This window comes from Toxotes jaculatrix, chromosome 22 (genome assembly GCF_017976425.1).
Source record: "Toxotes jaculatrix isolate fToxJac2 chromosome 22, fToxJac2.pri, whole genome shotgun sequence".
NCBI lineage: Eukaryota > Metazoa > Chordata > Actinopteri > Toxotidae > Toxotes > Toxotes jaculatrix.
In genome coordinates, this window is record NC_054415.1 from 1,479,340 (window position 1) to 1,502,966 (window position 23,627).

The following is a 23,627-nucleotide window of genomic DNA, read 5'->3' on the forward strand; positions in this document are numbered from 1 at the left end:
TCAGGTGAATATTTATTAGATTGATTAAATTAAAAAAGGTAATTATTCACTACCATTAGAAATACGTTTACAAGGAGCGGCTGCAGAGTGTCAGCGCATTTTAACACTTGATTACATTTAATGAACATATGAGGCGACAGAGACTCTGAACAAACCAATTACTTTTGTTAATTTGTTCATTTCTGTCTTTATTTCCTCTGGTGGAAGAATCCAGCGGAAGCTTAAAGTCTTTCTCTGCTTCACGGAATTAATCGCTGTTCCAGCCGCTGTTTTACAGCAAATCTGAATATTAATGACTTTTTGCAAACTGATGAACGCTCTCAGCGTAATGTGACAGCAATCAGTTACACCACGTTTGTGTTTCAGCCTGAAGGAAAAAACAGCAGCAGCAGATCGTCAGCGTCATGACATAAATAATCAGTGTGTGAGATGACAGCGTGAAAGGAGTCGCTCATAGTGACGAACCAATGGGAGAGGATCACCTGAATCTGCAGCTGAGTCTCTGAGCACAAAGACCCACAAATCAAAATCCAAAATAACTGCAGAGAGACGACCAGCTGCTGAACACGGTAGAGACCAAACCAGAGCTAACAGAGAGGGGACACTGGACATCAGGACTCTAACACGTCTCCAGAAGCAGGATCATGATTCTCTGTAACAGCTGGATGTGGAAATAAACAGCTGTGTGTTAACAGGTTCAGCATATCAGCTCAGAAGGTGATGATGTGTCCGTGTTGTGTTCACATGTTGGTCGGATTGTTTTGTTCCTTCTCTTTTTTTTCCATCACTCTGTTCAGTGAAGCGATTCACTCTCTCTCCTCGACAGACGAATTTCTCTGCTGCTTCATTTACCTGCTCTGATTCATGTCCTCCGTGTGTGTGTGTGTGTGTGTGTGTGTGTGTCCGTGTGTGTCCGTGTGTGTGTGTGTGTGTGTGTGTTGCGTGTTGCTAACAGTGCTCCTCTAATAATCAGCCACAATTTCGTCTCAGCAGAAAGAAGAGAGGAAGTGGGTGGAAGCTTTCAGGAGGAAACCATTGATATGGTAATATCTGTCTCTCACACACACACACACACACACACACACACACACACACACACACACACACTGAGGCCTGTTGCAGTGTGACAGCAGCAGAACAGAAGGTTTCATTTTCTGTCTCACAAACCTTTTATTACAATGAGACTGAACCTGCTCATTAGAGACAGAGAGAGGAGAGTTTTCTGACTCGGCTCTGATTCGCTGGTTGTGTCCATCATCCTCGTTTCTCCTCGTTTAAAATATTTTTATTATTATTTTTTTCTCTGTGTTAGAATCTGTAGTTTGATTTATTGGCTGGTTTTTGGATTCTTTAACGTTCAGTTTGGTGCGTTGGTGCCAAAGTGTCACAGAAAAGAAAATCAAACAAAAGAGAAACTTATTAAGGTAATAAAAACAGGAACAAGATTAATAAAAGCTACTAAGGAGAAAGACAGTGAGGATGCATTAGTGGCTTTGAAACTATAAAAGTGAAAGTATTGTGAAAATAAGAGTTTTCATATTTCTGTTGGGTTTAGAGTCTGAAGTTTATTTTAAACATATTTGTGTTTTAGTCTTTGATTAGTTAATGTGTTGGTTTGATTTATATTTGTGTCCATTTTTTTAGTTTCATGTTTCTGTTTTTGAGTCATCACTTTTTATATTTCTGTCAGTTTTAGCGTCTTTTAAGTTTTTTTTTGTATTTTTGCAGTTTCAGTGCTTTAATGAAAGACTCCTCTCCTCCTCTGTCTTTTGTAAAACTGTGTACTCTTTCTTGTCCCTTGAGACTGCTTTGCTCAGGGGCACAGAGGCAGTCGGTTTCCAACCTGCAGCCATGGAAACAGAGACAGACCCGTTACCGTGGTTACCCCAGAGAGATGGAGAGCGAGTCTGTCATTCATTCCTCTCTCTCTCTTGTTCATGTCAGTTCAGGTTTCTGAGCCTGACAGGATTATAACCTGACATGAAACCCTGAACACACACACACACACACACACACACACATACACACACACACAGTCTGTGACATTGAGAGAAAATAGAATTGAAGGCTGCAGAGTCACAGTACAAATCAGACGCTATGTACCCCGGAGCGCACACACACACACAGACACACACACACACACAAACACACACTGAGATGCACTCAAAAACACAGACACACATAATAAAGCAGCAGCTCTCTGTAGCTGGGATTATCAGCACAGGCTGAGTGTATGTGTGGATCTGGGGATTCAGCAGCAAAGTAAATGTGCGCGAGGCTTTCACACACTTAATCAAGCCTTTTTAAACCCGGGTAAAGGTTTACACGGCCCAGTAATCAGGTTCCTCCTGCTGAAATCGAGCTGTATTAACCAGGTCTCCAGTGCCGGCGTGACGGGCGACACCCCGTCATCCTGCCTCTGAGGGCTGAGTTTCAGATCACTGCCAAACTGCTGGTGTTTGACGTGTTCTGTCAACACTTCGGTCCATCACCTGACAATCCAACACATTACATCACAGTAAATCACAGTAAATCACACATTCAGTGACACCTGAACCTGAAAGTGCTGGGTGATATATTTGGGCTCGGTTAAAGTCCACAGCTTCCCACTGCAAGATGTTTTTTGTTGTTTTTGTTTTTTTGTTGTTTTTTTTTTACCATGACCATGATTGTTTCTCTAACCTAAACCAGGGCTTAGTTAGGGTGTGAGAGTGAAAAGGGCTCCTGCCACCATGTTGTGTGGCCAAGTTGCAAAAGACTGGTTCCACCAGTTCTTCTGAAATCATGTTAGGATCCTCCTCCTCTGTGGCTTTGAGTTTTCTGATACATAGATTAATAACATCCTTTCAGTCATCGGCACTCTTCTCAGGGCTTTTGAATATGTATTTGAATACAAGTCTTAGCTGGTTACTCTGTCCCCATACTTTGTGTCATTAAATGGTTTGCTAACTTAAACAGAATGTGCCCAGACCTGCAGGGTTGGAACGGCAGCACACAGGAAGGCGAGCACCATCATTAAAATGATCAATTCTGTGAAAACAAAGCAGCCCAGGAGGAGCTTAGTGGACTCATTAGAACCACAGAGGATTTAATAGCTGCTGTGGACGTGGGTTTGGCTGTGGGCGTGGGTTTGGCTGTGGGCGTGGGTTTGGCTGTGTCGGGCTGGTTTTGGTTGACAGCAGCTGATAGGCTGCCAGCATCAGTGAAGCTGACACAAAGTAAACAAACTTGCTCTGTAGTTCTGGTGCTGAAGTGTGAGGGGGAAGCACAGCAGCAGAAATGATATGTACCTGTCCCAAAGGAGTCCAGCGCTCAGGGACGCTCCAGAGCCGATTTTTGTTTCTGTCTGAAGAAAAATGAAACTTGTTTCGTCCTGTTTTCAGCAGCTTTAGCGAACACAGGTCAGTACAGTTAGTTATTATCTGTGACTGTGCTTTAAGTCGTATTCCACCTGAACTCATGTTTCTTTACTATGAAGTGTATGTTGTAAAGAAGTGGAGTTTGTTGCATCACAGGTATCATAAGTTTGCATGGATGGGTTGAAATGAAATGTGTCAGTGCTGTAACTTGTTGAGTTGAATTTCTTAGAGAATTGTGCTATAAATTCGTCTGTAACTGTAAAACTAGTCACCAAAGCAACGAATTTTCAGATCTGATCAGGTCAGTTGAGTAATGGCAGGTTTCTCTCTCTGCTTCGGTTTGCAGGGTGTCGCCATGTTGGCTGCCAACTATCTGCTGACTGAGGAGCAGCTTCTGTGCTGCATCTGTCTGGATGTGTTCACTGATCCGGTCACGTTACCATGTGGACACAACTTCTGCAAAAGCTGCATCACACAGCACTTGAATTTTAATTACCACCGCCAGTGTCCCATGTGTAAAGAGCGTGTTGATAAAAAATACAGGCTGGGGGTCAACACGTTCATATCTGAGATGGCTGTCCAGTTCAGACAGTCCGTCAGAAAGAAAGGCAGCAGCAGCAGCAGCTCAGAACAACATGACGCCAAACCACTTTCTTATGACGTTCCCATTAGACCTAAACGGACAGCCCTGATGTCCTGCCTGTTGTCCGTGTTCGGCCTGACGTGCCTGACCGTCTTCTTTGTAACTAGCTTAAAGCTTCATCAAACTGTGTCCAGCCTGAAAACTCATCAGCTGTTTGGCTCTGTTGAACAGGCAGCAGACGGCACGTGTAACGAGCATCACAAACCTCTGGAGCTCTACTGCAGGAACGAACACATGCCCATATGTCGGTCCTGCGCTGACTCCAGTCACAGATTTCACTACATAGTTTCTCTGGAAGAAGAAAATGAAGTAAAGAGGACAGAGCTTCGGAAAACAGCGGCTCAACTTCAGCAGATGATCCAGGAGAGACAACTGAAGATTCAGGAGGTCATACATTCCATCAAGCTCAGCAGTGAAGCTGCAGACAGAGAGACGGCAGGTGGGGTCCAGGTCTTCACCACCCTGATCCAGGCTTTGGATCGAGCCCGAGCAGAGCTCAACGGGATGATTGAAAAGAAACGGAAAGCGACGGAGAAAAAGGCCAGAGGTTTCATCCGAGAGCTGGAGCAGGAGATCTCCGGGCTGAGGAGGAGGCACGCTGAGCTGGATCAGCTCTCACACTCTGAGGACCACCTCCACTTCCTCCGGAGCTTCTCGACCCTGAAAGCTGCTCCACCCGCCAAAGACTGGACAGAGATCAGCATTTGTCCAGCAGTGTATGGAGGACTCATGAGGACAGCCATGGTGAGAGCTGTCAATCAGCTGACGGAGACGGTCAAAAATGAGATCCAGAGGCTGCAGGACGCTGAGTTGGAAAGCGTCCAGCAGAATGTCGTGGACGTGACTTTGGATCCTGACTCAGCACATCCTGCTCTCGTTCTGTCGGATGATGGCAAACAGGTGCACTGCGGCGATGGATGGAAGAAACTCCCAGAAAACTCCCAACGATTCGAGCCTGCACTTCATGTCTTGGGGAAGCAGAGTTTCTCCTGTGGAAGATTTCACTATGATGTTCAGGTGAAAGGGAAGACTGGGTGGACTTTGGGAGTGGCCAAACAGTCCGTCAGCAGGAAAGGAGAAATGACTTTAAGCCCGGAGAGTGGCTACTGGACTATATGTCTGAGGAACAGAGGAGGGTACTTTGCGCTCGCGAGCTACCCCGTCCCTCTCTCTGTGAACCATCATCCTGAGAAGGTGAGAGTGTTTGTGGATTACGAGGAGGGTCTGGTCTCCTTTTACGATGTGGATGCTGCAGCTCTTCTTTACTCCTTCAGCGGCTGCTCCTTCACTGAAAAACTCTTCCCGTTCTTCAGTCCCGGTGCCAGTGACGGGGGCAGAAACTCCGCCCCTCTGGTCATCTCTCCTGTCAGTCAGCACAGATTAAACTGATCATCCTGTCTGTAGTGTAGTGTCAGTGGTGTCATCAGGTCTCGGTTGGTAGTGGAAGGACTTAAAGTCCGAGGTGCTTCAGAAAAGAACACACAAGTTACAGAAAGGTCAATTTCTTACTCTCATACTTTCTTACTTTCTCATACAACAAATGATAAATATATATATATATAATATCATGTTTTCAATGATAGCGTTAGTCACACATTGCTGCATAATGATGCACCAATTCAATAATCACCTATAAAGTCCATAGATATTCTTTTATTATATCAAAATGTTGGACAGAAAATTCCTCTGTCAACAAAGAACCTTTAAGCTCAATAAATATTTTCCTACAAAGACCACTGGCTTTCACTGCATTATCTCTGACTGATGACCAGCTCTGGCATCTTTTTGGAGAAAATCAGTAAATAGAAACAGCAGTGGGAAAGCATTTGGTGGCTCACAGGCAGAACTGGAGAGCGGGAACCCGGAGGCGATGGGAAGGCTCTGGCACGGAGGCGATGGGCCGGTGGTTGGTGGACAAGGTTTGGACCAAAGAGACACAGCTCGATAGACAGGTAAGGTTTAATGGTTCTTCAAAATGTCATGAATTATTTTGACTCACATGTCAAAAAGTTCCTGTGTGATTCCTGCTACTCTCTTTAAATCCACATCATCATTCTTCATCATGTGAACAAAGCCACATGTTGAAAGCGTTTGTGAGAGGAGGACAGGTGAATGGGTTAAGTTTTGGTTGGTGAAGCTCACACTGCAGCACCTGGCCCTGTGATTGACTGGCAACTCGCCCGTAGTCAGCTGGGATAGGCTCCTCCCCAACCCTAATTAAAATAGTATAAAAAATGGATGGATGGAATCTCATGAATGAAGCTTCATTATTTAAACCAGCAGCTCTGTGAGAACATACTTTACCTTTGGGCAACATCAGTATAATAACACGCTCACAATGACAGTGCTAATATGCTGCTGTGTTGCAGGTGTAGTGTTCAATGATCAGACAAATGAGACATAACATGTTAATTTGATCACTAAAGACACGAGAGGGGGACAGATCAGTGTGGACCTTCTAACACCCAAGTGTTGAACTTTGTTTAAATTCCCACATAAACTGCTGCTGTTTTGTGTCTCCTGTTTTGTCCATCAGATGCCTGTGGACTCACCCTGGGCCTAAACACAGAAACCTCAGACTGTCCAACAGCTGCAGGACGGTGTAACATCTGTAAAAGACAAGCAGCCGTGTCATTATCACACAGGAAGACGCGACGGCTTCAGGTGCTGCATGGCACTGTGGTAACGTTTACATGTTCATCGTCTTGATTTAGCTTCCCAGTTAGCACAAAGGGCAGCGGAGACTGATTATAATATAAATTGATCTTGAAGAACTGTTTGAAAAGTCAGAGGGTCTCCCAACCCCAGCACCCTCAGGCTGACACAGCGGGGGTGACTAAAACCACTTCAGTGTCCATAGAACCTCCTCGAGGACCACTTCACCCTGTCAGAGTCCAACTGAGGCAGATTATTTCTGTATATTCCACTTAGATCTGTCGCTGTCTGTTGAGTTGGATTCAGCGTTTAAAGAGGCTCTGCCTCTTTGTTCTCAGGTAAACCGAAGCTTTTTTCCTGCGGTGTTTGGTTTGGGAGAAAACGGGTGAATCAGCATCATCGTGTTTCACTGAATGAGGTTTCAATTACACAGAGACAGATGAGTGTATCAGTGATGTTGTACCTGTCACTCATCCCACCAGCTTCATTAACTTCCTGTTTTTGAACCTCGCCTCTCATCTGTTTGACCGTGTCTTTTTAAATGAGCTGTCAGTCAGCCAGCCAGCCCCCCGAGCCACAATTACTCTGACATCATTACCTCAGCGTACGAGATGGAGGATTAAAACACTTGCAGTGCTGTCGCTTGTCACTTTAGTGCAAGCATAAGCTGAAAACGCAGAAAACTACACCTGACACCGAGCGAAGGAAACAGTCGAGTGCTAACTTTACCTGTGATACGACTGAAAGAGAAGAAACGGACTGAACTTTAACAGCTCGGCTGATATTTACTGTTCCTTTTTATATCTTAACATGTTTTCACTAATGCTGAGTGTGCACTGTTTAAAGTCCCTATAACCTTCTCAAAGACGCCCTGAAGTCTCCTCAGTGACCTCTACAATCCCCTCTAGGTCCCTAAAGCTTCTTTCAGGACCCTACAACCTCTAACAAGGACCCTCACATAACTAATATATTTTAGTTACAGCTTAGAAACGATGTTTGGATATTTGCTTGTTGTAGTTTGTAGCTGCAGACAGCAGATGGCGCCATAAAACCACCCTGGTGTCTCTGAAGCTTCCTGCCTGTTTTCAGCTGGTTTCTGTGGGTCACTGCTGTCGGAGTGAAGCCTCTTCCCTCCATCACAGACTCTTTACTCCTGTTCTCAGTCTTACTAAAAGAAATCATCTCTGTTTGTTAAAATTCTGGAAACTTGAGAGTTTAAAGGCATAAATGTAATAATGATGATGATCTGGTGTTGGAATCACGTGGAAACTGGTTCAGTTTATGTTCTGGATTTTTAGATAAATGTTTGGTGTTGATTGAATTTAATTGATTCAGGGTTTTAAAAAAAAAAACTCATTAGAAGTTAACATTAATATCATGAATGTCATGTAATAACACAATATTTTAAATCGGTGGGATTAAAAGCTAAAAGGGAAACTTCCATATTGATTATTGCATATTTCAAATTATTTTTATTATTATTAATATTTTTTTATTTTTTTATTTTTTTTTCAAATTAGAGGTTTGGTTGAATTGCTTTAAAATGTAAACACCACTAAGCTCTAGAACTCTCAAACTGAATTTAATCCTCCGTGGACCAAAAGGAATCTTTTAATGTTTAACGTCCTTCTCAGTCTGTCTCAGAATTAAGGACTTAGGACTTTATCAAGACATGCTGTTCAAGGACCACAGCTTCTTTGGACTCACACAACCTCCTCAGGGGACTCGCAAACATCTTCAAGGACCCTTAAAACCTGTTGTAGGCTGCCACAGCCTCCTCAAGAAGCACTACAACTTACTCAAGCACCGAAACATCCTGCGGTATCCCACAGCATCGTCTTGGAAGTCTGCAGCCTTCTGAAAGACGCCTGTGACCCCTACACCGTCCTCGGCCTGTACGTAGTCCATGATCACATTTACTTCAGATTCAGATTCGTTGTTTAGATGATGATGATGTTGTTTCTGTGACTTTGGATCAATGTTTCAGATCCTGATGAGACATGAATGAACTTAGACTTGAATGTGAATGATCTGAATGATTTTCTGTCCGAGCTGAATGAATCATCACTCTGTTTCATTCATAAACCTGTTGAATGTGTGTTTGCCCGCAACACACACACACACACACACACACACACACTTACTTCTCTAGGCCCCGCCCCTCACGGAGACAGGCAGGGAGACCCGCTGATGAATAAGTAACATTCATTCAAAGAAGCGACAGACACAGACTCCTCTTCAAACTGTCTTTCCTCCGTGGGAGCGGGAGGCTCGTCGCTCTGCCGGTGTTGGCCACTGTTGCTCGGATCAGCTTCGACACACGACCCGGCGGACCGACACGCAGCGGGGCAGGTAAGACCTCTGACGGTCGGTACTGATCCCAAGCGACTGATTATCGATCAGGAATCATCTGACGCTCCGGTAACGTTTCTGGAGTTTTCCTGTAAGAGTCCAGGCAGAGAGAGAGAGACAGAGACAGGCAGAGAGAGAGAGAGACAGACAGAGACAGAGAGACAAAGACAGACAGAGACAGACAGAGAGAGAGTGAGAGAGACAGACAGAGAGAGAGAGAGAGACAGACAGAGAGAGAGACAGAGACAGGCAGAGAGAGAGACAGAGAGAGAGACAGACGTGCTGCCATGGTTGCATTGAACGACCTGTTATTTCCTCCAGTATCTGTATTTCTATAATATTGAAAAACTTTCCTGTGGTGTGTGTTTGTCTGAGCAGTGATCACACAGGACTTTCCTGTATATTCCTGTATGTCTTTGTTATTTGCACGTTTTATTGACTGTACTGTGTCCTGTGTACTGACCTCATTTATTTAACTCACTTTTACAATTCCTCTGGAAAACCGGCTGAGCAAAGACTAAGTGAACACAGAGAGCGAGGTTTAACTAAACCAAGATCAACTTAACCCAACTCAGTTCAGCTGAACTCAGTTCTGTCTCAGTAACGGGCGGACAGGACTGTCCTGCAGGCTAAACTCATTCATTTCTTTTATATTTACACAAAATCTCTGTGGATCATTTTGTATATAGTTTATTTCTTTGACTAGTTTTCAGAAAACATTCGTAACTCAAGGTCGAGAATGAACACTGACGGCAGGAGTCACCGCTTTTCTACTGAAGCTGGAACCCAGTGAAGGGTTATTAAGAGAAGATGCAGCACTTCACACACAGTGACAGTAACCTGTTTGTAAACTCATCTAACCGCTCTGTGAGACTGACAGCATTCCTGACGGGACCAACAGACACCACAAACAGCTGTGTTCAGCTGTAATAACAGTTTTACACATTGAAGTTCAGGAACAGCAGCTCACTCAGCCGACGTCTCATCATTTTTAAAAACCTGTTAAAACATTAAAGAAGATTCATCAGGTCAAAAAACATTTTCATCAAATGTTTTTCTTCCCACATTAAACTAAAGCACATTCAGCATCACAGCTGTTGTTGTTGTTGTTGTTGTTGTTGTTTTAAACTTGTTGACTTTCTGTTTTCTCGTCCAATAGGTCACGCTACAGTGATGTCATCACTCCTCATCCCTTTCCTCCTCCCCTTCCTCATCCTCACCCCCGCTTTGATGCTGGAGTTTCGTTACCACAACAACCGTGAGATGGAGCAGTACCTCCTCCAGATCAACGCCTCCAACCCTGACATCACACACCTGTACAGCATCGGCCAGTCTGTCAGAGGTAATCAGCCAATTACTGATTAATCTGATGATTATTTCCTGTGAATAATCAATTGTTTGGTCTATAAAAGTCTTCAGACGTCTTGTTTTGTCCAACAGCCCAAAAATATTCCATGTATAATAAACAGAATGCTTTTTAAGAGGCTGTAAACAGGTAATCAGTTATCAAAATAGCTGCTGGGAACTAAAGATTTTCAAACCAGGACCTCAGAATCAGGTGTGTCCGGTTTAGTGTTTTGCAGCTGTTGTTTCAGTGTGTCAGGTGCACATTTAATTCACATTCATGTAAACAGAAGTTCAGGCCCAGACTCTGCATCAGACGCTCAGTGTCAAAGGACTCGGATCAGGGTCAGTTTGATCAGGATGTCTCTAACGTAAAGCAAATTATTTTCATCCATGAGAGAGAGAGAGAGCAAATTACTCTACACACACACACACACACACACACACGTAGGATGATGGTTGACTGAGAGTATCATGTGTCAGTCACTATAGCAACCATGACAGTGACCGAGTGTGTGTCTGCTGGTGTTTGTATCATCATATAACAGGACTGCAAACTGAGGTTAATTTAATCTGGGACGGCTTAATCTGGCTAATCTCACACACACACACACACACACAGAGCTAATCTGAGCTAATCTAGGACACCAGCTGGCCTGCGTCCAACCTGTGTGTGTGTGTGTGTGTGTGTTGCAGACTTGCTGTGACTTGCAGAGCTTCATTCATTCATCTGCAGCTCTGACACTTACCTACCTGTGGTTGTGTACATGGAAATTTTTACTCCTCAGAAAAATCAGCTCCAGAGCTCAATGCAAATGAAAAGTCCTGCTGTAAAACCCTTCACCAGAAGCTGCTGTTAAACTTTCATGATCTGATTTGACGTGTGAAAAAGTGATACGTGATCGTTTTCCCCTCCCTGATTACCTTACAGCCTCTGTCCTCCAGTAGCACGAGCACATGCGGCTGTTTGGTGGACTCACTCGTGGCAGCAGGGATCTGTTGGTTCCTGGGCTGATTTAAATTTTGCCTGGTTACGTGTTTTCAGTTTCTGTCCAGGTCCGTGCTGCCTTTAAATAAAATGTGTGTGGTTGTGTTTAGCAATTCGAGGACACATTTTTCTTGGTGCTTAAATGGTTTGGGTTTGTGAGGATATGGTGCTGAATGGTTAATGTTTCCATGTTTTCTGCCGTGAACATGTCACAGTAATGGTCTCCTCTTGGTTTAAATTGGCTCTTAGTTAGAGTCCGGTTTGAGCTCAGGGGGTAGGAACAAAAAACCAATGTGGTTGTTAAGGGTGGAGGACTGGTTCTAAACATTATACCTGCTCATTATCAGCAGGGCTCTCTGTCACCAGCTGGTAGCTAACGTCATCTGCCTGCTGTGTGGTGCCAGGCAGATTGCATTCAGCTGGTTTATCAGAGTTTGTTCAGTGAAAGCAGCTTCACTCGAGCTGCAGGTGCTGGAAACAAAGCCGAAATGCTTTGCAGCGTTTCATATGAAGAACTGCACAGGGAATAATTCTGATTATGGGTTTGTCACGACCTGCAGCAGCTTTCACATTCAGTTTATCCATAGTTCATATAAAAAGTACTGACTGGTGCAGCTTTAAGGTTCTGTTCCCTCTGAATGTTTAGCATCACTGGATGTCCTGGTGAAGTGGGCCGAGCCTTCCCACACCAGCTGAAAGCATCAGGTGTCAGTTTAGAGTTAACTATATCCAACACCAGTTAATTCTGAGTCATGCAGAGTCTTGTACTCACTATGAAACGTCTCGGCAAAACATTTTCCTCAGTAGATTTCTGCACGAAATCTACAAACCTTTCACCAAAGAATCAAACTCAGTTTACTCTCTGTCTGTCAGGTCAGCAGCTGTGGGTGTTGGCTCTGGGTCTCAGTCCTCGGCGTCACACTGTTGGTATCCCAGAGTTCAAATATGTGGCAAACATGCATGGAAACGAGGTGAGACACACACACATACACACGCACGCACGCACACACACACACACACACACACACACACAACAGGACCCCTCCCTGTTGACAGGAAGCCGGAATAAAAGCAGACTAAAGAGATCAACAAAAGCCATTCAAAGTCAGACACACTCCACACACACTTTTATATTCAGACGACAGACTGTGTGTGTCTGTGTGTGTCTGTGTGTGTCTGTGATCTGTATATCCTCAGATGGATATAGACAATACGCTGAGTCAACATTAAAACATTAGACAACAATGAAAAACAAATCAGTGGAGAAACAACAGCGGCAGCAGTAACGACAGGAAAGACTGAGCTACAGCGGCACACAGCTGCCACACTCAGGTGTAACCTGCCTGTGAATGCACTGCCTCAGCTGTGCTTTGCTTTCAGTTCAAATCAGCAGATTGATCATTAATCGGTTTAATCAGATCAGAACACTGAATTTATATTATGGCACCTTTTCTGCAAATTTACTGCTTGACTTAATCTAACAAATGAAAGATAATGAAACTAAAATTCAAAGTAAAGCAAAAAACAAAATAATAAAAACAAAATCAACGTGGATAAATCTTTGCAAACAGTGTAAAGGAAACTCTTAGCGACCTCTGACCAGCGTCTGGTTGCCATGGTGATGGTCAACGGCTGATCACACTGCATGTGTGTGAAAGTGCATGGAAATGTCCTTAAATAGACAAGTCACGGCTGGACACACACACACACACACACAGAGAGTCAGCAAACAGAGTCAGTGGAGTGTGTCGGTTCAGAGGAAACTTCCAGAAAAAGGCCTTTTCACTGCGTCCACACACACACACACACACACACACACACACACACACACGTTATAGCAGCAGGAATGTTCAGCCCAAGTGGAAAAGTTGAAAAGCTGTCGTGTAGATTGTCTGTTGTGTGTGTCACTGGACTCCAGACTGAAATGTCTCAACATTTAATGGATGGATTTCCATTAAAATTCTGTTCAGACATTTCTGATCCACGGAGGATGAATCCCACTGACTCTGCTTTTTTCTTCAGGACTGTGAAAAAGATCTGAATGTTGAAATCTGTTGGAAAACATTTGGTACAGGGTTCAGATACTCATAGTTCCCAGAGGATTAATCCAGATTCTGGTAGACAAGTTGATTAATGCCCATGGTGTCTTGTTATACCTTCACATATGGGTATAAGGTTCAACTGTCCACATACTTCTGGCTATATAGTGTAAATGTAAGGTGCATGCATTCTTGTCACGTGTCCTGTTTGTATAAAAGCTGCTGTTTGTGTAGGAAAATCAAACCAGATCGCACGAGTGAGGATGCGTCTGTCATCAACGTCAGACGAGCAAAAACGCAAACGCTGATCTCAGGAATCCTGTTTGGCTCCTTGGAAAATAATCGTTGTGTTTGGTGTTTATCTGCTAAAAGCACTGATCCTGGGGATGTTTAGTGAGGTCAAATCAAACATGTCTCTCAGCAGCTTTAATCTCTGCTTGAACAACGTTAATTTAAATGTAAACACAGATAAAAGTCAGTCCTTTAGCTCATGAAGCAAACAGCCTGAGTGGGTCTGCTGCGTTTGGCCTTCCTGTCCCCGGCTCACGCCACGCCAGCGGCTCCCGCACCACCCTGAGATTCACCATGAACATGTTTCTCACTCATTATCGCGTATTTTCAGTCACGCTCCACCACGTCGGTATTTGAGATGAGTGCTTAAACGCAACACCCAACAACGAATTCCCAGCAGCTGTCTAAGTTCATATGTCGAGCATTAAATTCTGAGTGACAAACGGAGTCAGCTGGAAAAACCGGTGACGTAACGCACGTTTTTAATGACAAATATCAACATCGTTATCAACATGATTAATGAATACGATTATACTTTATTTGTGATTAAACATTATTTGTAATTATTTATCTGTTTATGTTTTTATTCATATATTTATATGGAAATGCAACTTGTTGGAAATTAAGCTTCAGGAAATAATTTCATGGTACATAGGAGCCTTGATTTTATAACTCTTATGATTTCATAAGTTAACGCCACTCTGATTGGCTGAGGCAGCACGTCGTCATAAGCCAACCAGTAAACGGCACTCTGATTGGCCGAGGCAACACGCCAAGCTTTTGGCGCGATTCTTCGAATTTTATCGACCGTCTGTCTCTCCGCCTCTGGTTTGATCTCTGTGGAAGTAAGTGGCCGCTCGGCTCTGTTCAGCGTACATCAAGAATCAGCGTTTTCCTCTAAGTTGAAAGTAAGTTGCTCATGTTTGTTCATTTTATGTTCATTTATGTATTTATAGTGTTAGCTGTTCTAGCTTTGTTGTTTTAAACTACCTAAAACTGCTGTGGCTACAGTTGGCATTGCCTGTAATCGTATCAGCTAATGTTAGCTAAACATTGGCTGTAGTTTAAATGGAATTGGAATTACTTTTGAAAACGACGGTGCCTAAAAATATTCACGTTAGCTGAAGGATTAACGTGAACAAGCATTGTTAAGTCGCTAAGTCACTGCTCACTAACCAGAGCTAGGCTGGTAGCTAGCCTAAGCTAAATTCGCTAAGCTAGCGAAAAGAACAAGCTGCGAACTTTATATCTAGCGGCTCCCTCATGGCAGGGAACATGCTTTTTACATGCTAGCGAGCCACGAAGATACAGGCAGGTGGTGATGTAGATGTATTAATCCAGTATTGGCAGTGGATGCACAGGCAACATATTTTTGCTTACAAATATGGGGACTTGGTGTACATGTGCTGTCTTTAAAGGTTAAAAGTAATATTTAAAGTTCATAAGTTAAAAGTGTTAAAAAGTATAAAAATGTAAAAATGTGTATTTTCCTTTGGTTCATGGAAATTGTATCAGAGTGAGTATTCTGTACTTTTCTTAGTTTTTGGAAACGCTGACAGAGTGAGTGCTCTTTCTGTTAATGATCCAATTCGCATCTTTTTCAGTCAATAAGTTTGGTCAGTAACATAGAGATTAGCTCGTAAAGTTGAATGTGGTTGCACACAGGGAACGTACAGTCTGTAAGTATTGTGTGTGCGTGTAGTTTTCAAAGTGGTATGTTTATTGTGTTGTGTTGTTAGCATTGTTTAGTGGAGTGTGTTTGCTAGCCGCATTACATTTTGCGTAATGTCCTGTTGTTTAATGTATTTGTGTATTTATGTAATCACCGTATTTTTGCGTAAGGGTACGCGTGGTGAGAGCAGCACAGTATGACTGCAGATTTCCTTTATATGTTTCTAATAATTTTTCGTTTTCTGCTCGTGCGGTTGGAGTTTTGAAATTTGATGACAGAGGATGAAGCAAAGGACCGCAGAGAAGTGGAGGTGGAGGATACACAGCAGTCACTCAGGACTGATTATCCATTGTGGAGAGTGTTGGCACAGCCTTTGTACATTGTCTTCTTTTCTGTATTCAGTATAATTGGTCCTGGTTGGATTTTACCTCAAAACACATTGTTTAGCACTTTAATTTTTATTGTTTTAAATTTCTGTTGTTGTATATGTATGTTTATTTGTTGTGATACAGACCCAAACAAGGTGGGCTGAGTAATTTATTTTATTTTTATATTTATTTATTTGAATTTTTCTATTACTGGTAGTTATTGGCTATCACTTTCATTTAGTTTTGGCAGACAAAAGTAAAGCATATTGGCTTCAACTGATGAACACTGAAGTAATGTCCACATGCAAGCCATGAAATTCATGTTCCTTGTTTTTACTGGTAGTTGGCAGGAAATTCAACAGAAGTCAAAAGCTTTATTAGTGACATGTTTGTGCCAGTGATTGATGAAAATAAAAATGGAAATAAATAAGTGGGGGTTGAACTGTGATTTATTGTAAACCTCTGTGTATAACTGTAGTCCCATGTGTTTCCAAAAGGTGGAGGACCCGTTTCCTGTACCAGTTCATTTTCCTGTAGCTTCGTTGGCTCGGCAGCAGGTTTAAACTGGAAATGCATCACACCTTTTGTATGCGTTTCCAGTTGTCACCTGCTGCTGAGACAATCAAATGAAGCTATAGGAAAATGAATTGGAACAGTGTGCCACCTTCTGAAATGGGACTACAGTCGTGCACAGAGTCTAGAAGCAGAATAAAAACGTACACCTCTCCATCCAGGATCTCACCAGACTCTGAGCCTGTTCCCTCCTTTTTCTGCCTCTTCATCACAGATGTCATGAATATAAACAGTACAAGCTGCTGGTTCCTGTCTCTGTTTGTGTGGTACAGGAACATGTGACAGTTCTCATGGGATTTGAGAGATCGTCTCCTGACCGGCGGTTCAGTGTGTTGTCTCGTCTTAAGGTTTATGCTTCTTGCTGACTGACGGGTTATTGGTGGAAACAGACTGTGTGTGTGGTTTGTCCAGTTTGGCGGCTTCAGGTCGGTTCACTGTAGCTGGGAGGCAGAGAGCGGAGCGTTAAGAAGAGTGTGCCCAGAATCTGATCTGACAGGAGCCGGATCAATTTTTTTGGTATCAAAGGTATTGATACTCAGAATACACCTGGTACTTTGTATGTATGTGGCTCACTGATGTGTTCAGATCAGCTCTGTGGCGCAGAGGAACAAGATCCATCAGGCTTTGGTTACATACACAGGACTCGTTCACAGATACGTTCATTGTTGTTTTTATTGGATTTATTCACAATAAGAAAAATAAATACAACATCACCAGACTCGTCCTGTAAGTGCAGACCCACAGACGGGTGTGTGTTTTTGTGCGATGGCAGCCGAGAGAAACGGTTTAGACGAGTGATGGTGGAAAACTAAATGATGGCTGGAGGCAGAGCCAGTCCTAACGTGTGTGTGTGTGTGTGTGTGTGGGGTGTCTTTGTACACACACACACACACCTTTTCACTTTTCCCACCCTTCTCTCTTTCTCCCTCCTGAGGCTCTCATTCATTCACAGAGTTTTTTCATTCTCTCCCTACTGTCCAATCAGCCGTCGCTCTCAGACGAACAGCAGACCCTGACTCGTCTCTGGATTGCGTTTCAGTTCTTCTTTGACTCACAACATCACCGCCTCCCCCGCTCCTTCCGTCGGGAGGGAACATGCAGGCTCATCGAGAGGAAATGTCATGTCATGTCAAAAAGAATGAGTGAATGAATGAAAGTATGAAATTGAGCAGCAGGGACAAGAGGAAGTCGAGTAATAGCTGTGATTTCATTCTGAAGCACCAGACTTCATTCAATTTTTGATCAAATGAACATCAGTGAAATCACTTTTAGATTTTAAATGATAGAAATGAGTGTGTGTTATGCAGGACTTAAGTATGTTTTAATTTGCAGGTCCTTGGCCGAGTGCTGCTGCTCCAGCTAATCGACGACCTGGTGCGTGGTTACCGCAACAACGAAGCGTGGTCGTTGCAGTTACTGAACAGCACCCGCATCCACATCCTTCCTACGATGAACCCCGATGGCTTCGATGAAGCGGGCACACACTGCCAGTACAGCCAGGGCAGGTACAGAAACACACACATACACACAGTTTGTTCGTTGTTGGTGTTTTACCAGTCTCTGGAGTCGGTAGAGACCAAAAACAGAGCTAAAAGAGGTGAAAGTTTGGACATAGATTCGTGAGGTGGACACAAATATCACTCCGGATGAATGATTATGTTGCTCTGTGTCGAACACAATAACCTGCAAAAACCCCTGAAGATGTGGAAGCAAAACTGTGAACTGACAGCTGATCATTGGTCTGAGTTCCACATGTACAAGAGACATCGAGCTGAGTGTTATGAGCAGTTCTCCAGTTGCTGGCTGAGTTTTGTAGAAAGTTATGTAGAAACGTTGGATGATTGTCAGCACTTTAAAGTTACCTGGGGGATAATTTAAGTGAAACAGCTGCTGAGATGTGAAGTGTCTCCAAGGGAAAACGGAGCATGGGCCCAGGGATTTGATCAAATTGCTCATTTGTGCCACAACATATGTCAACTTTCAAAACATGTGTGTGTGTGTGCGTGTGTCATACCAAAAGTCAAAACAAGACTAGGACAACACACACACAAACATGTCCAGAGTCCAAAACACTCTGATAAGCAGGAAACACACTGTAGATCTGTATCACACACACACACACTGATTACAGTCACAGTAAAAGCCTCTAAGTATCTAATTATAGGTGTTTTGACTTCTTCTAATGGTACTATGTAAGAGTGTGTGTGTGTGTGTGTGTGTGTGTGTGTGTGTGTGTGTGTGTGTGTGTAATTGTGTTTATGTCACTGTGGAGACGTGCGTGTGTTCACACAGTCTCACTGTGGGGCCGTTACGTGAGCGCAGGGTTTTTCATGTATATTGTGTGTTTATATGAGTCAGTAACTTAAACAGCTGAGACACTAAAAGCAGTGCGTTGTGTTTTATGGTGTGTTTACCTTCTCCCAGTGTTTTTCTTTGTGTTGTGTTCACTAACACTGACCATCATAAACTCTCCATAAGCTGAAGCTGAGTCTCTGTGGCTCTCGATCTCAAGAGCCTCTGTATAAATAGCGATGCTCTCACTTCCTGAACACAGTCGAGGGATCGTGGGAAACCGTTTTCAACATGCCTGCCTTGCTCAAGGGAGCCTCAGCAGCAGCAGCTGCATCGTTTGGACTGACTGAAGAGACGCTTACTCAGTTCACCAGAGCTGTGTTTGCAGCTTTCTTTTCTTGTTTTCTTTTTCTCGTTTGTGTTTGAGAAACGACAAACATGAGCTCAGGAAGGTTTTAAACTCCATACCAGCAGGAAGAGACGACAAAGCTGTTGGCTTCTAACCCGAGAAACTCTGTGGTGCTGTGGAACCTGGAGCCATACAACTGCCTGGGAAGTCAAAGTGTCCGCTTCTGTCTCTCTGTCTGTTTCAGGTTCAACCATAACGGCATCGACCTGAACAGGAACTTCCCCGATGCTTTCGCCGGCGTCCGAAGGCAACAGCAGCTTGATGAGCAGAAGAGGGAGGCAGAGGTGGGTCGGAAGTAAAAGTACTGAAGTAGGCAGCATTTTACTGTTGTGGCTGCTCGAGGTGGAGCTGGTTTTAACTGCTTTATATACAAAACAGTTTGTTTTTACATCTTTTCCCTGAACCATACCCGCGTCCTGAGTGTGATGTGATACAGGTGAGGGCTGTGATTGGCTGGTTGAGGACCGAGAGTTTCGTCCTCTCCGCAAACCTTCACGGAGGAGCTCTGGTGGCCAGTTATCCTTACGACAACAGCAACGGAGGTAAACACACACACACAGAAACATTTCACTCACATGAAGAAGCCGAGGCAGAGTAAAGCTCAGCGACACGCGGTGTCACGTCTGTTTTTCCAGGCAGCGAGCTGATGGGTGGAGCCAGCATCACCCCTGACGACGATGTGTTCATTCACCTGGCCAAGGTGTACTCTCACAGCCATGCCTCCATGCACCTGGGCGACCGCTGCGACGACAGCGCATCGTTCCTGGAGGGCATCACCAACGGATACCAGTGGTATCCTCTGGCAGGTCAGCTGTGCGACGATCGCTGCTGTCGCTGGCTCACTCTCAGCGTCGTTCCAGAGTGAACGCTTTTTACAATCTATAATTAATCACAGTTTGTTATTTTTATGAAGTTATTTTTGTGCCTCTCATGTTTCATGTTGTTACTGTGGGTTGTTTTTAACCATCTGTCAGATGAGGTCATTTGTACTGGGTTCACAGCCTTCACTCAGAGTGTGTGTGTGTGTGTGTGTGTGTGTGTGTGTGTGTGTGTGTGTGTGTGTGTGTGTGTGTGTGTGTGTGTGTGTGTGTGTGTGTGTGTGTGTGTGTGTGTGTGTGTGTGTGTGTGTGTGTGTGTTTTCAGGGGGCATGCAGGACTATAACTATGTGTGGGCTCAGTGTTTGGAGTTGACTCTGGAGGTTTCCTGCTGCAAGTTTCCTCCAGCCAACGAACTTCCTGCTCTGTGGACGGAGAACAAGAAGGCTCTGCTGGCCTTCATCCAGCAGGTCCACCTGGGTCAGTACCTGTCCACCTGTCTGTCCGCCTGTCTGTCTGTCTCAGTCTCTGCCTGCCTCCTCTGGTATTAAACTGATACTGAACCAGGATCAATACGTGAGAATCGCCTCACACAACCTGTGTGTGTTTGTGCTCAGGGGTCAAAGGTCGTGTGATTGATGGTTCTGGAGTGCCAGTGCCGAACGCTGTGGTAGAGGTCAAAGGTCGTAAGAATATGTGTCCGTTCATAACCAACCAACATGGAGAGTACTACAGACTGCTGCTGCCTGGAAACTACAGCTTCACAGTAAACACGCACACACACACACACAGAGTGATACACTGACCTCTAGTGGTTGAACTGTGCTCGTTACAGTTACAGTTACAGTCGCATGTGACATTAACGGCCTGGTCTCTGATCTCTTTGACTGACAGGTGACGTATCCGGGTCACGAGGTTTTGACAGAGACCCTGAACGTCCCGTATGGTCCTGATCAATTCTCCGCCATGAAACACGACTTCCTGTTACAACGCACCCAGGCTAACGCCACCCAAGCCACCCCCAGTCAAGCTAACACCACCCACGTTAGCTCAACCCCTACCTGTAACTGCACGTTACACCTGGAGGCGGGCGGAGCCATCACCAGGCCCACATGGACAGGTCTCGGCGTGGCGCTCGGGTTTGTGGCGGCGCTCCGATTCATCACAGACTGAAGCAGCCTGGTGCTCAGTGTGACCTCTGGTCAGCAGGAGGTCGCAGGTTTGATTCCAGCAGAAGCTCCTGCTGAACACTGAACCTTCAACCTGCAAAACACAAGCACAGCAAAAACCCCGTGGTCCACCAGAGGTTTCTAAAGAGACGTTTTGACCCCAGGACTTTGGGTTCACCGCAGGCTGGAGCGTAAAACCCTGGTCACAGCAGAATGTGACAAAGTTCAGATCCATGAAAACTCAGAGGAGCTCGCTCTGAGCAACGCAGCAATGATTCACACTTACAGGCCTTTTTCACAGGAGACATTTTGGTTTGTCACAGTGGGAAAAGCACAGGCGTAAATTAAAATAGTGATGGATGAATTCCTTTTAGCTGTTTCAGTTTCCAGGTCCTCAGATTGTGATTGTTCATGTTTTTAGTAACGCCTGTGCTTTTCCTGCTGTGAGTCAAAATACCCGGGGTAACTGACAAACGGCTGTAGCTGCTGAGCACGGTCACAAACCAAACGACAAGTCCACACAGTTTATCCACGTGTTGGTACCAGCTGTTTCTGCGAGGCAGTTTAGACTCCGGCAGAGGAGGGAACACAGGAGCGGCCTGTGAGCTGTAACAGCTTCCTCTGTTTCAGACTCTCTGGCTCTTTGTTCCCTCAAAGGAAGTTCACGTGTCCAAGATTCAGCAACGCTGAACTTGACACAAAGGGTTTGCACAGATTTACTTCAGCGCACTCACTGCAGCGATGTCAGTGAAAATAATTTATTGTGCTGCGACGTTTCACCGTTTTAAATGCTGCTGTGACGGGGCCTTATTCTCAATGAAGTGAAATTAACTACTGAACAGATTTGGGGGAAAAAAAACGGATTGACTTTGTATTTGTAAAGAACGGGAACAACTCCACAAAGAAAATTTAGGATTTAAGGGAAGAGACAGAGGAACCTCAGGAACAATAATAGAAACACAAAGTGCAACTACACTGTCGCTTTCCTGCTCTATAGAGACAAGTGATGCACTGTCACAGGAATAAACAGGTTTCAAATCTGGTTTTATCTTCCTCCAAAGGAAGCTGGGAGTTTACTGAAAAGGGGTCACGGGAGGAAAAAGCTCGACTGCCTCAGGGTTTTATCGTGGGATAACAGGAAGTCCTCCCTGCTGAGATGTTACAGCATGTGGAGGAGTGCACGGAGTGACAAGGTTCATTAAGTGTGGTGGAGCTAGACTGTAATTTTATATGTGAGGAGGAGCACTTTAAAATTAGCACTTACAGGGACAGAAAGCTGTTTTTAGAAAGGGAAGTGTTTAAACCAGAGAAAAGGACGTGGACTGTGGAAATACAGACACATGCTGTGAAATGAAGTGGTCCTGGTGACGCCACACGTTACTCATCCCTCTGAACTCACTAAGGTGCGTTGGATTTACGACACCAGAGTATCAGGCTGAGTCATCAGACGTGTTCGGACAGGTATTCATCCTTTCTGCTGGTTTAAGTGTGTTCATGGCAACAGGACAGTTTAATCCAGTGGTTCTCAACCTGGGGCTCGAGGCTCCCATCAGCCTGCGGGGTCACGAGATGATCAATAAGAAATAAGAGAAAAATGTAATAACAATGATAGTGTAGAAATAATAAAGAGATTTAAAAAATAAGCCTGAATAAACATTTTCAAAAATCCTTTAATTAATAAAAAATTAAAACAAACTCAAAGGCACCACCTGGTGGCAGAAGCTGTGCAGCACACCCACAAACACCAGGACCTAAAATATTAATTTGTGAACCTGAAGCTTAAACAAACATGTGACTTCAGTAAATGTGAAGTTTAACTATTGTCTGAAAATCCTTCACGGCCGAAGGGTCACAGGCCACAAAAGGTTGGGAATCACTGGTTTAAATGAAAAACAGGGACAATCTGATGCCTGGGAATCAAACCTGTGGCCTCCGTCAGTGAGAGGAGGAGGCGCCTGAACCCTCAGCTCATACACCATCTGTACACAGTATATATTTATATACAGCATATAGACCGATGCGTATCGAGTTCAGAGCAGCTCCGGTAACCAAACAACAGGTGTGGTTCCTGTTTTAACGCAGGGTCCGAGGTCAGGGAACGTCCCGCTCAGCATCAGCCTACAGCTCAGACTCAGAAACTCAGAGGCCTTCTGCAGGTTTTTCCCCTCGTTCAAACTTTGTTTTTGCCAAATAGCAGTTTTTCTACTTTTCTACTGTTTGATATTAAATGTTGTTCCATGAAACAAAAATCCTCTGTGCCATGTTGAGGCGACGGTGACTGCAGGCTTCAGTCACACCTGAAACATCAGACCTCAGGAGAGTCTCTGCTTTTCTTCTGTTTAACGTCTCATGACTGTAAAACTCTCAGTGGATGCTGAAACCTTTGGACTTGACCTTTAACTGACGCTGCTCAGTAAGCCTGGTTCTTGAAGGGAATCTCAAATTAAAAGTAAAAAAAAAAGCAGGAAAATTGTGTTGTGTTAATTGTGTTGTTGGTCTCACTGTGAGCTCCTAACTCGTCTTTAAATCCTGGTTTGGCTGCTTCAGCAGGTCTTTGATCTGTGAATTGGTTCTCCACTTTTTGTCTAAGATAATAATGTAAGAAAGAAAAGAGACTGAGACACACTGAGACAGGTAAACACTGAATCAACAGGTAA

At 44.2% G+C, this 23,627-nt stretch overlaps 2 protein-coding genes across 3 annotated transcripts; both read left to right on the forward strand.

Annotated features, from left to right (window-relative positions):
* Positions 1-3,254: 3,254 nt before the first annotated feature.
* On the forward strand, positions 3,255-7,609 carry LOC121176269 (E3 ubiquitin-protein ligase TRIM39-like). 2 transcript variants are annotated; one of them, XM_041030303.1, is made up of 4 exons: positions 3,255-3,401; positions 3,706-5,196; positions 5,277-5,954; positions 6,539-7,609. In XM_041030303.1, the coding sequence occupies exons 2-3, from the start codon at positions 3,715-3,717 to the stop codon at positions 5,292-5,294; spliced, it is 1,500 nt and encodes a 499-aa protein (XP_040886237.1). In that variant the 5' UTR covers positions 3,255-3,401; positions 3,706-3,714; the 3' UTR covers positions 5,295-5,954; positions 6,539-7,609. The 2 variants fall into 2 exon arrangements, with proteins under 2 accessions (XP_040886237.1, XP_040886236.1); XM_041030302.1 differs by having other exon boundaries at positions 3,706-5,954.
* Positions 7,610-8,302: 693 nt separating this feature from the next.
* Positions 8,303-23,429, forward strand: cpm (carboxypeptidase M). The gene is made up of 11 exons (XM_041030304.1): positions 8,303-8,552; positions 8,810-9,009; positions 10,169-10,351; positions 12,215-12,312; positions 17,617-17,789; positions 19,170-19,269; positions 19,422-19,527; positions 19,621-19,791; positions 20,129-20,281; positions 20,419-20,567; positions 20,696-23,429. The coding sequence occupies exons 3-11, from the start codon at positions 10,183-10,185 to the stop codon at positions 20,972-20,974; spliced, it is 1,398 nt and encodes a 465-aa protein (XP_040886238.1). The 5' UTR covers positions 8,303-8,552; positions 8,810-9,009; positions 10,169-10,182; the 3' UTR covers positions 20,975-23,429.
* The last annotated feature ends 198 nt before the right edge of the window (positions 23,430-23,627 follow it).

Excerpts from the sequence above, each read along its gene's own strand:
- LOC121176269 (XM_041030302.1), top strand. The coding sequence starts at position 3,715 with ATGTTGGCTGCCAACTATCTGCTGACTGAGGAGCAGCTTCTGTGCTGC.
- cpm (XM_041030304.1), top strand. The coding sequence starts at position 10,183 with ATGTCATCACTCCTCATCCCTTTCCTCCTCCCCTTCCTCATCCTCACC. Across the intron at positions 19,528-19,620 it reads TTACGACAACAGCAACGGAG|GCAGCGAGCTGATGGGTGGA; the intron begins GTAAACACACAC and ends CTGTTTTTCCAG. Across the intron at positions 19,792-20,128 it reads CCAGTGGTATCCTCTGGCAG|GGGGCATGCAGGACTATAAC; the intron begins GTCAGCTGTGCG and ends GTGTGTTTTCAG.